General features: G+C 34.6%; 2 protein-coding genes across 2 annotated transcripts; both read left to right on the top strand.

Annotated features, from left to right (window-relative positions):
* The first annotated feature begins 2642 nt into the window (after positions 1 to 2642).
* Positions 2643 to 4295, top strand: LOC125480249 (transcription factor bHLH36-like). Its single transcript, XM_048590849.1, has 3 exons — positions 2643 to 3231; positions 3441 to 3800; positions 3952 to 4295. Exons 1-3 carry the CDS (start codon positions 2875 to 2877, stop codon positions 4024 to 4026), a joined length of 792 nt encoding a protein of 263 aa, XP_048446806.1. The 5' UTR covers positions 2643 to 2874; the 3' UTR covers positions 4027 to 4295.
* A 6446-nt stretch (positions 4296 to 10741) lies between these two features.
* LOC125480107 (PTI1-like tyrosine-protein kinase At3g15890) lies at positions 10742 to 13096 on the top strand. Its single transcript, XM_048590376.1, has 4 exons — positions 10742 to 11071; positions 11189 to 11336; positions 11519 to 11781; positions 12346 to 13096. Exons 1-4 carry the CDS (start codon positions 11013 to 11015, stop codon positions 12896 to 12898), a joined length of 1023 nt encoding a protein of 340 aa, XP_048446333.1. The 5' UTR covers positions 10742 to 11012; the 3' UTR covers positions 12899 to 13096.
* Positions 13097 to 14973: the final 1877 nt, after the last annotated feature.

The following is a 14973-nucleotide window of genomic DNA, read 5'->3' as shown; positions in this document are numbered from 1 at the left end:
AAAAAGCTAAAAAATGTTTAAAAATTTTGAGTTTTAATGAAAAGGACGAAAATGTGTTGTAAGTAAATAGTAATTTGAGTGACTTTTTAGAGTTAAAATATCATTTTTCATTAAAGTGAACAGTACCGGAGTGTTTCGTTAAAACTCCCCTTATTTTATTGTTACAGAAATTTTCATTTGAATTCATATAATTAAATTTTACACTAGACTTATTCTCTATACTTATATTCTTTTTAGTTAAACTATCATTATTTCTTTAAATCTAAATTTACTACCTAAATTACCCTCACAAACTCAACTCAGTATGTATTGATATAGCTTTACACCCAATTAATGGAAAAAAAAAAAAAAACCAAAATCTAACGTCGGAGCAGCAAAAGAAAACGTGAAACGGGGTAGTAAAATTTCCTAAAGAGTCGAGAAATCGTCGAAGCAGAGAGAAAACGTGGAACCATATAGAAAATTTCCGTTGCTCTCTTCTTCCATTGATTAAACCCAAGCGTTGAGGTATTCAATACATTTTCTTAATTTTGATTCAGGTTGTGTGACTATAGAGGAACCTTACTTGAATGAGAAATGCAAAAGTGCTGCCGGACATGGATGTGAAATTAAAATATAATTAAGAGCATGAGTTGGAAGCACTTGTGAATTTACAAGTATGGATATCCTTGTCAATTTGGAAGGGTTAGCTTGACCATGGATGTTGTCCAGTACCTAAAAAAGGTCTTTCTATTCAGCATATTAGAAAAGTTCACGTGAATTTTGGTATTGGTGTTAATTTATCTTAAACTTGATAATAACTATACAATAAGACAAAAGATAATTCACGTTTAAAACTAAGTCGAGTGTAAAATGGAATTATATAGGTGCAAATAAAATATTTCCATTTGTTGCCATCTGTAAAAATTGAAGAGGACTAGACATTTTGCGTTCAAACAAACAACAAGCTTTTTGTTTGGAACTGTTTTCGAAAGGCACTTCATCATTATATTTTTCTGGAGTACTTAAAAGTGCGTATAACCAACCTAAAATCTCAGCCTGTGTACATAACACAGCTCTCTCTCTCTCTCTCACTCTCAACACTTTCCTTACCCCTTTCTCAAAGTCTTTAACGTTAACTTACATAAATCTATTCATACTTTAATGAAAAAGCACAAGAGAGGAACGAATAAACATTTATGATAACTTTGAAGACTAAAGGCCAAGGCCCTTGTGTCTTTACTGTCTTTTTTTTTTTTTTTTTTTTTTTTTTAACAAACGATATTATCTACCCTAAGAAAAATGGGTGGGCTTAGTCCTGCAATGAACTAGCAATAATGTGGTTCAAATTCACCTTTGGAGAGAATCGAACTCAAAACCTCTCATTTACAAGTGAAGATGATCTTTAGACCGTAATACTAAGTGATTTTAGTTCGATTTAAAAAATTCTTGAGGGGGCTATGAATGTGGGGTGGGATAAAATGCTTTACGCTATGAAAGGTTTGCTAGCATGCTGCAATTTATGAATGCTTGTATGCTAATGTAATGTTATGAATTATAATGCTTGATAATTTGACAGGACCGTGACTGAGATTTTAGGGGTATATGCAAAAAACTATAAATGAGGTCTTCCTTAACTTAGTCTGCAAACAAGTAGAAAACATCAATCATCAAATAATCAACAATTAGTTCAATATTCAGTAAGCATATCAACAGAAACTTAAAAAAATCTTAGATAACCACTTGTAGCAACCTCAAGCATTAATGTTTCACTTCCAAAAATTTGAAAACAACATTTACTTGGTATTATCACAATTTAACAGTCAGATATGTTATAATGATTATAAGAAATATATATGATCGTGAGATGATTATAGTATTAAGTAATTCAGTAGCTAATCCTATAATATGTAGGCAATCTTAAATTATAATATACAATATCATGGGATAATGCGGGAGTGGAACATTTTGGGGACCTCTTAAATTGGGGCCTATGCAATTGCACCTCTTGAACCCTTTCACCCATAACCCTATAATTTGATATGTTTTAGAGTTTTAAGGAGAAGAAATATATTAAAATAATACAAAAAAAATAATTTCAGTAAAGTAGAAAGGGATGAGGATCCTCTCCAAATCTTTTTTATGAGGATACTGAGGACCACTTCATCGTGTTCGTTCGTTGTACATTATGCGGCCAATTTTCGTCTGAGAATCGTTTCTGTTCAATTTTAAATAAAAAACTTCAAAATGATTTCTGATCGCAGAATAACAGATGAACAGATACGATGAAATGATCTTCGAGATTCGACAAAGAGGATCCGGATAGGATCCTATTTCAGTAGAAAGAGGGCATGGTTGAAAATTTTAATGGCATCCATGTTAAGTTTACTTTTAAATTTTGTGATGCAACAAGAGAATTCCTACTAAGTTTTTTTCCTTATATAAAACACGTTTTTTTCCTTATATTGAGGAGGTTTGAACCCAGCGGATGGTCTGAACCCATCCGATGTTCGCCTGCCGACTTCCGACATACGGGGGTCCACCAAAATGTGAAAGTAAATGGACAATAATTGGTTCAGTACAAAAGTGAAAAGACTGTACCCCACAAAGAAAATATAATATGCAGCTATTATGCGGTTCCAAAATTCGAACGCCACGTTTGCCCCTCCTCACCAGATGAAGGAAAGACTTTTTGGAAAAATGTTTTTGTGTGCCGAGAATGATCACAGTAAAAATTCTCTCAATATTTCGAACAATCTTAAGCCTACTAATTATTAATTAAGCCTCTCCAACCCATCCAAATAGATCCCGAGTCTCTATATTTAATTACCATCCGAGTATTCAAACAACCTTAAAACTTTAGAGCTCCCAGGCGACTCATACCGTCTTTGTTCAATGTTTCCCAATTCATATCATCGTGGTCAAAGCAAAGATTTGGTATTCCAGACCTCCACTATCAATTTTCCCCACCGGGAAGATATGATGCATGTACAAGATCTGATGCGGGGTCATGAGGTGTTTCCAGAGGGGAAGAATCCATCCCGTAATAAGATGATGGGGAAAGGCAAGCAACAACAACAACAGCAACATCGTATGATATTATCACCTAATTCCAACAATAATGGAGCAAATCCTAGTGATGGTAAGACTGAAAGGAAGATCGTGCGTAGGGACAACGAACGCCAAAGAAGACAACATATGGCAGCTCTTCATGCATCACTTCGATCCCTCCTCCCCTATGAATTGATCAAGGTCAAGAATCGAGATTAACCTCTTTATATATTCTCCTCAGTCTTTTTCTGTAATTTTCTTTTGTGGGTCGAGTTTTAATTTCCTGATTTAGATGATTAGTTATGTTTCGACGGTTTTTGTGCTGGGGTTACAGGGATATATTGCGTTGTTTTAATTATTTGATATAGATGATTACTTATGTTTCTAGGGTTTTTGTGGTGGGGTTACAGGGAAAACGTTCAATCACTGAGCACATGAATGAGGCCGTCAACTATATAAATCACATGAAGGCGAAGATCGAAGAACTGAATGCCAAGAAGGAAAAGATTAATAAAAAGTTGTATGAATGTGATTCTCAAGATTTTGGTCTCAGAAATGAAAGTTCGGGTCACAATTTTCTCAAGTACTCTATCATGGTTCGCCCAACTTGTTTGGGAGGAGTGGAGGTTTTGGTAAGTAGTAGCTGCGGTGAGCAGGAAGGGTTGCTTCTTTCAGGAGTGCTCAAAGTATTGCTTGCGGAAGGCCTTAGTGTTGTTGAGTGTGCTTCCACCAGAGTAAATGAAAGTTTGTTTCACACCATTCAGTGTGAGGTACGCTCGTTCTTTTTCATATAAATTCAATTACTTATATTTATCGATAGGTTTGGTATATTATTTAGACATTGACTTAATCTTAATTACCACCTAATCATGATATTACAAATGCAAGAAAATCTCACAGTGCGTTTTCTTCAATCCACAGGTTGTCAACGATTTGGCATGTCTGGATTTGTCTGAGTTGCAACTGAAACTAAATAACTATTACAATTCCAGGTAACCAAATATCTTCAATTATGGGAAAGTATATCTCGATCCCTTCGCAATCTTGATTCCCTTTGATTATAGTAAAACCCTAGGGCTGTGCTTGGGTGAGGTTTTTCCAAGTTCCACGAGATGAAGGCCAAGTTAGCAAGGAATTGATTGCAAAAATTAGATAGGAGGGATTGGAAAAGCTCTTCATGAGCATTATGAAGGCATGTAAGAGGAATTTGCAAAATCCTACTCGGAAGGTGTGATTTGCGTAACATGTTGCTCAAATTTCTGACTTTTCACTCTTAATATGCATGCAGTGCTTAATTTCTTTTAATTCCAACAATTCGAAGGTCTATTTAGAAAACGCAAAACTCTCTGAAACGTGATTTCAGTGAAATTATTGTTCTTTTGTCTAGAACATTGCAAGTACATTAGATACTATGCTCATTAGTTCGTGCAGTAAGGTATCGTTTGGTATGCAGACGGGACGGGACGGGAATGAACGGAATGGAACGGGACGGGACGGGACAGGATGGGACGGAACGGAGCGGGAGCAAAGATGCCCTCAAATGGAAACAAGGAGGAAGAAGAAGGAGACGGAGAGGTTATAATTTTGTGTTCCACGGATGTGGAACGATTCGTTCCAGGGGGGTGAGGTGGAACGAAAAGTCACCCAAAACTCGTCCCGTGGAATAGCTCGTTCCACCCGTTTTAGGCGCACCAAACGTGTGACGGAACGCCTTGTCCCACTCTATTCCATCCCGTCCCAAGTACCAAACGGTACCTAACAGAAAGTAGTACTCGTAACAACAAATAATCTTCCTTTTAGCAACTCGCTACTAAATCTTTCACAAAATCTTAGCAGAATTAATATACTCATGATCAACAGATATTAAGTTAAGCTGCTGCCTAAAATTTTACAATTCATACAAACTTTTCATTACTTGTTGTATCCATATAAAATGTTCTAATTATATGAATTTTAGACCTTTGATCTTAAGCTAAGATAACAAAACAAAATTCGTGACTGGTCAGTATACTGTATATATTCTATATAGTTATAGTGCATGAATTCTTGTTTCATTAAATTGCTGGATCCATCTCATACGTGCGTTAGAATCCATCATATAAAATTGGATAGGGTTGTGATTTGTTTGACGATTTTTCTTTTTCCTTGTGATTATATCTATTGTAAGCAAAGATAAAGTGGTTGCAAGAATCAAAATTCATGCATGATGTGTTAACATTTTTAATGAACTCAATGTAAAAATTCTTCTTCCCAAAAACGAGGGTCGAAAAGATAGTGCAGTAGAGGCTAGAATCAGGATCCTACCAACTTCAATTATTGATAGCGTTTATTTCCCTCCTATATGCATAAATGGATAACTGGAATATGCGTGTATATGGTTTTATTTGTGTTGACATGGACAAATATTATAGGACAAGACTTAGGGCTAATTTGGTATTGATGTGCTTTTTAAAAAAATTGTTTCTGCTGTGCTGTAACTATAGGGTATAATGTTAAATGTGATATAATAATTTATTTTATTTTTTATTTATAATTTCATCTTCAATCTTCATCATTTATCTTTATTTTATTTTTTATTTATAATTTTAGCTTCCATATCTCTCGTTTATCTTTGTTTTTATATTTATTTATATTTTTATCGTCCATCTCCATCTCAAATGGAATCGTGCAATTAAAATGAGACCAAGGTCATCTTTTTCCTCGTGCCCGACTCTACAGAAAAAAAATAAAAATAAAAAAATCCGATTTCAGCGTCTTCATGTACGCCTGCGTAGACTTGCATATCTCCGCCTAGTCCTTCCTAGTCCCGCCCAGGCATCCTGCTTTCCAATTTTGTGGCCAATTTGGAAGGGGTGGATTATTCGACGAGACCAGAGGGGCACCTGAGCTTCATTTCCGACGAGGGGAGGGGCCCATCGCCCCTCCTATCCCTTTATAGCTTTGCCTATGCTCTAACCCTCTGGATCGCAAGCGTTTTGTCCCTGGAACAGTTCCCATAAAGCAGAAATCTCCAGAAGATCATCCTCCCCAATAACATAATCGCATGCAGCCTTGAATTCCTCGCGAAGCCGGACTCGACTCATCCTCTCGAACCATCGGATTCGAATATCTAATACGATGAGGGAAGCGAGAAGGAGAAACAAAGAGGGTATAATTGGGTTTAAGAAAGTTTCATTAAACTTTACTGTTCATCCGCCTACTTTGAAAAAAGTAGGCTTTGAGAAGCAGCAAAAACGCTGCTTCCATTTTTCTGTTTATTTTGGCTAGAACTTTGAAAAGAAGTGCTTATTTTTACATTTACCAAACACATTTTACACTTTAACTTTTTTTTCATAGCTGCTTTTTTTATAATTTCAACTGTGCCAAACTAGTACTTATACGTGCATCGAAATAATATCAGTCTCAACTGTCATTTTAAGGTGGGATAGTTACAGCTGGATTGCATGCGTACGTTCAAAAAAGGAAATTACTTTCGTTAACCACATCTTCTCAACTATTTGATTAAATTGGACCTCAGTGCTGATTTCATTATATCCCAGCAATTGGTGAGTTTGACATGGGCATATTACTATATACTTTCAGCTACTATGACCAAGATGTTAGAAACATTCCCTTGCAAAGATCATGTTTGACACAAAAGCAAAGTACTTGATCAACCAAAAATCAAACTCAATATTCCTCATGCGATGCAATTGTTATATGTGATAGAATATAAGGTTGAGATGTTTCCATCTGTCATAAAACTAGTGTATGTTGTATGTTGAAAAGAATGTCTCTGTTGTAAAAGGATGTCGTTAGTTCGTTGGCAACATAATATGTCATCTTCACAAAGAAATCATGCACGAAGGTCGGCATCAAGTCAATATAGATAACGTAAAACATAAGTGAAATACAAACAATGTATTTGTTTCACCCACACACCATCATTATAGTGATAATCAACAATCAATTCAAGCACCTTCACTAATGATGAAAAGCATGAAAAATCAAACTAAACACCGTAACATAATGTGAGTTCCAAACATGTATCACTTGAATTTGTTTAGCACTTGTGCCCCTGTCTATATGATCATCGTAATGAATACTAATCTTTCCGAAAGAGAAGAGATAACGCATGCTACAACGAACATAATAGCCCGCTGAGAAACCCTAACTAGTCATGACTCAAGATTGGAAGGTAAACAACTGAATATCCATCGACCAAACTATATTATAGAAAACCATCTATCCTTCTTTTTTCCCCCCAGAAGCGTGTATTTTTCTTTATTCAAAATGTCTTTAATTCTTTGGATCTATGCCTTTGAAGTTTGAACAATCCATAAACTAGTGTTGTCGTGCCTCAGCCCACATTTTACCAAAAAGCATAGAGCCCACACAAAACCCAATAATTAAGTCTTCGGATATAAGGCCTAATTCAGTAGAGGTCCAATAAGTGGTCTAATTATCAGAAAGCAAATATCCTTTCCACAGCTGCTGGTTTTATGCATGTAAGCCTAGAGGGTACAACGGATTATGAATGGCACCTCGACTTACATATAACGGTAACGCTAGAGTGACAGTAACTTTTGTTACATGTAAGCTTTTTTATTCAACTCCATATCGTGCTAAACTAACGTCGTAGTAAAGTCAGCAATTAAGCGTTTTTTCCGAAGGATTACATATAATACAGGTCCCAAAGGCAGTTTAGCTTGGAGTACTTGGTCTTGGTCACGTACCCAAATTAGAGGCAAGTTTAGCTCGGACTAGTAGTTAACTTGGAGTAGTTGGATTATTATTATTATTATTATTATTATTATTATTATTATTATTATTATTATTATAGTTTAATCAGAAGCTAGAAGACTAATTTTGGTCAATAGGATGACTTTTGTATATTATATAGTCTTCGAGGAAAGTTACAATTCGGCTTTGTAGTTGTACAGCGTCACTAGCTGAGATTTTGCAGCCAAGTGTTTATTTTATCATGTATTAAGTCCTACTACAGATTGTTCATGCATCAGAGTTCAAAGCCCAATTTATCCTTTTTTTTATAATAAATAATAATTATTATTATTATTAAGGAGATGAGGGAGAGTTCGAAATTATTACAATAATTAAAGAGAGGAGGAATTTCGAACCCAGAATGTAAAGGTAGAGACCAAATGCAAGCTTAATTTATCCTTGTTTAGCTAGAAACCCTGCCATGAATCCCAACAATGCGGCGTGAATGTATGGTGAAGTTTTTAGCACAATGTCACACCGTTGTGTAATAACACTATATCTACTTATTAATAGACATATCAACATTATCGTTTATCCATATTCGAAAGCGTGATATCATTAAGGGTCAATTCGGGATTGTTGTGCTCTTTTTAAAAATTGCTCCTGTTGTGTTTTAAAAATAATCAGTTGTAAAATAAAGCAGTTGAGTGTTGATGAACTTTAATTAAAGTGTTGTGATTAGGAAAAACAATGTAAAGACGTTTGGTAAATTTTAATGTAAAAGTGATTTAAAATAGACATGATAATGTGGACAGTGACGACGACAACAATGGCAAGGGCAATGTTGTGATGATGGTGGTGGTGCCAATAAATGAGTGTGGTGATTGAGTTACAGAGGTAACAATGGTGATAGGAAATGATGATGGTGGCGGTTGTGGTTGTGGTTGTGTTTGTGGTGGTGGTGATGGCAATGGCAGCAATGATGGTAGTAACAGTTGTGGTTGTGGTTGTGGTGATGAGTATGGTTGTAGTGGTGGTGGTGCGATTGTGGTGTCTTGGTGGAGGAAACAATGGTGGTGGTAATGGTAATGGTAGTGTAAGAGGCTAAGGTTTGTAGGGGTCTCTTTGTTCTCTAAGGATAAAATATGTCTAAAAGGATAAATAATGTCATTTTTTAAATTAATGAGCATATTATAGGAATTAAAAATATTCATTAAAGTTTCAACTCGGTTTTTTATTAAAGTAGCTTTTAATACCAATTCACAAGATGCTTTTAAAATGAGCATGATATTTTATTTTTATCAAACATTTTTTTACTGCTCAACTTTAAAGTGAATCAGTTTTTTATAAATAAAAAATATATATCAAACTGAGGCTAAGTCCCTTGACAATGTAACAAAACACGAAAAATTTCTCAAGAGTGTGCGACCCAAATTGCTACAAGCTGCAAAGTATTTTAAATGCTTCACTGTTCTATGTTAAAGCAACGGAAACATTTTAATAAGAAAAGTTGAGGACTTATGAGCTCACATTTAATTGTTAAATTGGACATAGAACGGCTGATATGCACGACAAATGAGAGTTGGTGAGGATGCAATTTCTCAATTTAACCCTCATTAGAACGTCATTGATTATGTATTACCATTAACTTAGCAATGAAATTACCTTTCTCTGCTAGGAAGGTGTAACAGGGTAGTTTCTCGTGAGACAAATGTTAATGGCTCTATTAAAAGTGAGATTCTCCATAAATTTTCATCCACCTCATATTTTATGCACAATGTTTTCTAATGTTAACACGAGAATTGACGTTAAAATATGAGTTGATAGATTTAAAGCTATAGACAGTCAAGCTCAATCCAACAATCAAGAAGATGCCACTTGTCAAGAGATTAGCTGATAAAAGTTGTTGGTTTATTAAGAATTAGTTTACTTACTGTGTAAGTATTGTAACTAGTATAAATAGGAAATCCTTGTATGCATTGAGATAGTAAGGAAATAATATCAGTGAAATACTCTCTCATTCTCTTCGATCTCTCTTTCTCTCTCTAGATTCTGTGCTTACAATTTCTCTCTAAAACACCATTGTTGATCTTCAAGCTCAAGATTGCTCAATTCAACAATAGCAAGTTCATAGAGAGTTCCACTTTTAAAATAATTCCCTTAACATTGCTCTTTTCGTAAATATTTTATCCTAATCATATTCATGGGTCAAATGGTTAAAATATAAATAACATAAGACCAGCAGCATGGACTCAATGCCTTCCCCACTACCACATGAATGTATATGCGACCATATGGTTTGAAGAGCCCCAACTGTTATTGCAAATGTGCTATAGTTTAAGCGACTAATGCCTTTTTTACTTGAGCTCTTTTTTCTTTACGAGACATTTTTTTTTTTTTTTTTAAACCCTGACAATATTTTTTTTCTTTTTTTTTTTTTTGTAATAAAATTTTCAGGGAACGCAAGACAAACCAATTGAGGAATATTGAATCCTGATCTCACATCTTGTACTCTTCGATCTAAAAGAAAAGAAAGAGGTGCCATCAGGTTTAAGGTCATTGGCATTTTAGCTTAATTAAGTATAATCTAGAGTGTTGATGTGTTCACTATTCAATTAAATATGCTAATTACAGCTATTATATACATGTATCTGACTGTGAGCTATCCTTAGCTGGTTTTAGCCCGATTATTTTCTTTTTATCACCAAACAAAAACCTAATTAATATGTGTTGCGTCATAACTTTGAAAGGTTAGGATTGATGGCTAAAGAGTCTACTACCCAACTTCAATGCGGGTGATGGAGTCGCTTTCAATCCAAAAATAAAAGTTATACTTACCCCATAAAAAATAGTGTACTGGTGTTTAATTAATGTTTATATAACTTCTCCAAAAAATAAATATTTATACCAAATACTAATACCATACGAAATAACATTTTTATAAGAAATTCTAATTAATCAGAAGATTAAAATGTGACATTTCCAATGAAAAACTATAGGTTGGGAAACGTTAACAATAACTAGAATACATGAGCTTGAAGGCTGCTGGTGAACAGCCAAAGATTTGTTCTCATCATTGAACACAAAAGTTCCTTAACTTCCCAGGCTGCTGCCTTTTGTCTTCACCATACGACTCCTTCCTTTTGCTTCAAAGTTTCCGAAGGATTTTGCCTTCTTCTTGTATTCTTCTCTAATCCTTTAGTCACATTCCATTATTGTTTAACCACTACCCTCCATATATACCAGTTATTAAGGCTTGTTCTTTCTTTCCAAGAACCAAAATGCCCTGGAACTGCTTTTGTTGCGTTGCCGAAGAAGATCAAGAACCTGCTCAGACCAGGTACACTTGATACAGTCTAATTATAGCCTGATCTATGTTAATTGTTGATTAATTATATCTTTAATTGTTACAAAGTTCCACGTATTTATTAGTCTGGGGTTTGTTTGTTCATTTTAGTAGGGTTCACAAGAATAGGGATTACCCGTGGGAAATATATTCTCTCAAGGAGCTTCTTCATGCAACAAACAGCTTCCACGATGATAACAAAATTGGAGAAGGAGGGTTTGGAAGTGTTTATTGGGGTCGAACAAGTAAAGGTGTTGAGGCAAGGCAATCATGTCCATCTTTTACCTTTGATTTTCGATTCTTCTGACGATCACGAGCAGCTAGCAAATTGCATGATCGATGAATTTCCAATTTATACAACAAAGTATTTTCTTCTTCTTTTTTCAATCGGTTAGTTTTAATAATCGCACTTAACTTTGTCACATACACTTATGTGTTCAGATCGCAGTAAAACGATTAAAGACGATGAGTCCAAAAGCAGAGATGGAGTTTGCAGTGGAAGTTGAAATACTTGGAAGGGTGAGACACAGAAATTTGTTAGGCCTGAGGGGATTTTATGCCGGAGGTGATGAAAGGCTCATAGTGTACGATTTTATGCCTAATCATAGCTTGATCACCCATTTACATGGCAAACTTGCAGCAGATTGTCTTCTTGATTGGCCAAGAAGACTGAGCATTGCCATTGGATCAGCTGAAGGTTTATCGTAAGTTATATTAAAGTTAATTAATCGTCAATTTGTGCTACAAATTGCTATAAAATATGAAAATAAACCCTTGATTGTGTCACCTTATTCTGTGTGTTCCTTTTTGGCCAAATGTTATTCAGACAACTCATTCAAAATTCAGGCCATTCTTAATATATAGAATATAGATGTTAAAGATGTTAAGGATCTAGCTAGATAAAAAATTTATGAGCTTCAAAATTGTTATGACTTATGATTAAAGTTATTGGAAGTATGTTCACATCCTTAAACACGGACTTCAAGAGCTACTTGTCATCAAACTTGGTTCTAGGTTTGATTCTAATTTTGTTCCATCCACTTTATAAAATAACATGTATATTATCATTGAAATATGAACACATACTTACATTGATATTGCAGCTATACTAACGTATTCATGCGTATGTTCATAACTTTAGGATTAAAAATCAAGTCTATTATTAATTCTTATACATTGATGATAATCTAATTACGCATAAATCATATGAAGTAATGTTCAGTATGGTTTAGCATTGTTCAAATTTCTTCGTCTGTTTCATTCTTAAGGTACCTGCACCATGAGGCCAGTCCTCATATAATCCACAGAGACATAAAGGCCAGTAATGTGCTTCTAGATACTGAATTTGAAGCCAAAGTTGCTGATTTCGGATTTGCAAAGCTGATTCCGGACGGTGTAACTCATCTGACCACTAGGGTAAAGGGAACTCTTGGATACCTAGCTCCTGAATATGCCATGTGGGGGAAGGTTTCTGAGAGTTGTGATGTTTATAGCTTTGGGATTTTGCTCTTAGAAATAATTAGTGGAAAAAAGCCGATAGAAAAACTACCAGGCGGAGTGAAACGTGACATTGTTCAATGGGTCACCCCCTATGTCCAAAAGGGTGCATTTAATCAAATTGTTGATCCAAGGTTGAAGGGCAAGTTTGATAAAGAACAAGTGAAATCGACAGTCCTAGTTGCTATGAAATGCACCGACAATAGCCCCGATAATCGTCCCACCATGATAGAAGTGGTGGATTGGCTTAAGGGAGGTATAGGAAGAAGGAAAAAAGAGATCAGAAAAGTCGAGGACACTGAGGATGATCAAGACGAAGGTTAGGACGGAATTGATACCCAGCATGAAGTTCATGGTGTGGAGCTATCTGATGCTAGAGAGAATATTACAAGGGCAAGATCACCGAGAAGATAACTTCAAAAATCTCGATCTTTTTATTTTGTGAGACTGAAATGTATATGTTTGACCTTTGTTTTTTGTTTGCGAAATTGAAATATTGTATTTTTCGTGAGTTTAATTAGGTTAGGGTAGTATTATTCACATATATTTTTTTATCTCTTACATATCCTTATCAATTGTGTGTCTATTGATATTCTTCAATTTGATCCAAATACTTAAAAAATTAAGAAAAATGTATAAGAAGTAAAAATATATGTGTGGATAGCATCTTAGATTATTGTTGTAAGGCGTGAGTCATGTATCCTAAAAAAGAATTAGAAGTCTAGAAACATGACTTGGTCTTACCGTGTACAGGTTTAAAATTCTTTAATCCATATGTACTATTCCTTTTTGGCTCATCTGTTTGTCTTGGTAGTGTGTGGCATTTCAATATAATTTTATTTTTATTAAATTTGTATTGAGAACTATGATAAAACTTACGGACATTTGTCCAAAAAAAAATCAGTTGTTTTCAGAACAAGTCCGGTTTTATTTAATTTGATATTATACCCGTTTTGCCCTTTAGAGTAAAAATAAAATTAGATTTTAAAATTTAAATGCCTTTATCTACCCATTTTCTAATAAAAACATTTTAAAAATTCATATACAACAAATATGATAAGTTCATCAAAAATTAAAATTGTGGGAGGCAAGAAATTAATATAATTAATCTATAATATAGGTATATTATAAAATAGAAAAACATAAACTAACATGGGATGGCTCAATGCCTCAATGGGTAAGGATGAAGTTCAGACCGGTATTTCACACGGAACATCTTGAGTTCTATTCATGGTGCTAGTGAATCACACAATAGTAGTCATGAGAGGTTGAAATGCCTCTATGAGTCTTTCCAGCTCCCAAAATGGTGGACTGCCGTAGTGAAGTCACCAGTTGATTCCTTTTTTAAAGAAAAAAAACATGTGAGGTTGATTATGAAAAAAATTCTACGATAGAGGTAAATAAACAAAAATATTGTCTACCTTCATATATACCTATTATATAGGAAGACAAAATACACTGTCAATCCTAAAATTAAGGGATTATGTGCATTTACATATTTATGATAATTTATAATCTTAGGGCTATATAGGTATGAAAATGTAAATATGATGATGTGTAATCCTAGTCATTAGACCTATTTCACATAAGCGGACTATTTTCAAATTGTGGCTCACAAAATTAGATCTATATCAAGTTTTTTCTAAAAAGAATGTTAAGCACTAATCAAGATTCCGAAGTTTTAATTATTTGGACCAATTATAATTATTTGGAAGTTTGCTACACTTCCGATCGACGAATGTTTATCTGCCGTAATTTGAAAAGGCGAATTGAACACCCATAGTTTTATACTTTTATTCTTTTAAAAAATTTCTTGGTCGGTATATTACGTGTTTTATTCTTTTCAGATTGAAAATTTGAAAGAATGTAAGCAAACATCACCTTAATTGACAACAAAAATTATGTCTTTGCTTCGCATGTTGAATAAATCATGAGATTGCTTGTATTTGTTGGCTACCGGATGTGTTGGTTTTTATATGAAACAAAAAATGAGTCGCACCAAAAATTGAAATAAATCTCAAATATCTCCAAAATTGACAAAATCGAAACTTATCATACTATCATAACTCTAGTGAGAGAAAGCTTAAAGCAAGAAAGCTTGAGAGAGAGAGAGAGAGAGAGAGAGAGAGAGAGAGAGAGAGAGAGAGAGAGAGAGAGAGCAAGGGGGAAGACGAAATGAAATGAAATGAATGCTCTGTATTGTATCAGTTCCGTTAATGCCACAAATGCTTACGACTCGGTCCATATACTCAAGACTAAACTAATAAACTTCGCAGCTAAGCAACACCACAATCAACTTACCACCTTACTAAGCTAACTAATCACTTCACAACATGATGACATGTGGCATTCTCAAGATTAGTTTGAGAGGCTAATACTTTACGTCACAACAGGAAAAG

This window comes from the organism of the source record quoted next, unplaced genomic scaffold, assembly GCF_019419815.1.
Source record: "Pyrus x bretschneideri cultivar Hongxiangsu unplaced genomic scaffold, Pyrus_bretschneideri_v1 Contig32, whole genome shotgun sequence".
NCBI classification, from domain to species: domain Eukaryota; kingdom Viridiplantae; phylum Streptophyta; class Magnoliopsida; order Rosales; family Rosaceae; genus Pyrus; species Pyrus x bretschneideri.
This window is presented reverse-complemented; position numbering and strand designations above follow the sequence as displayed.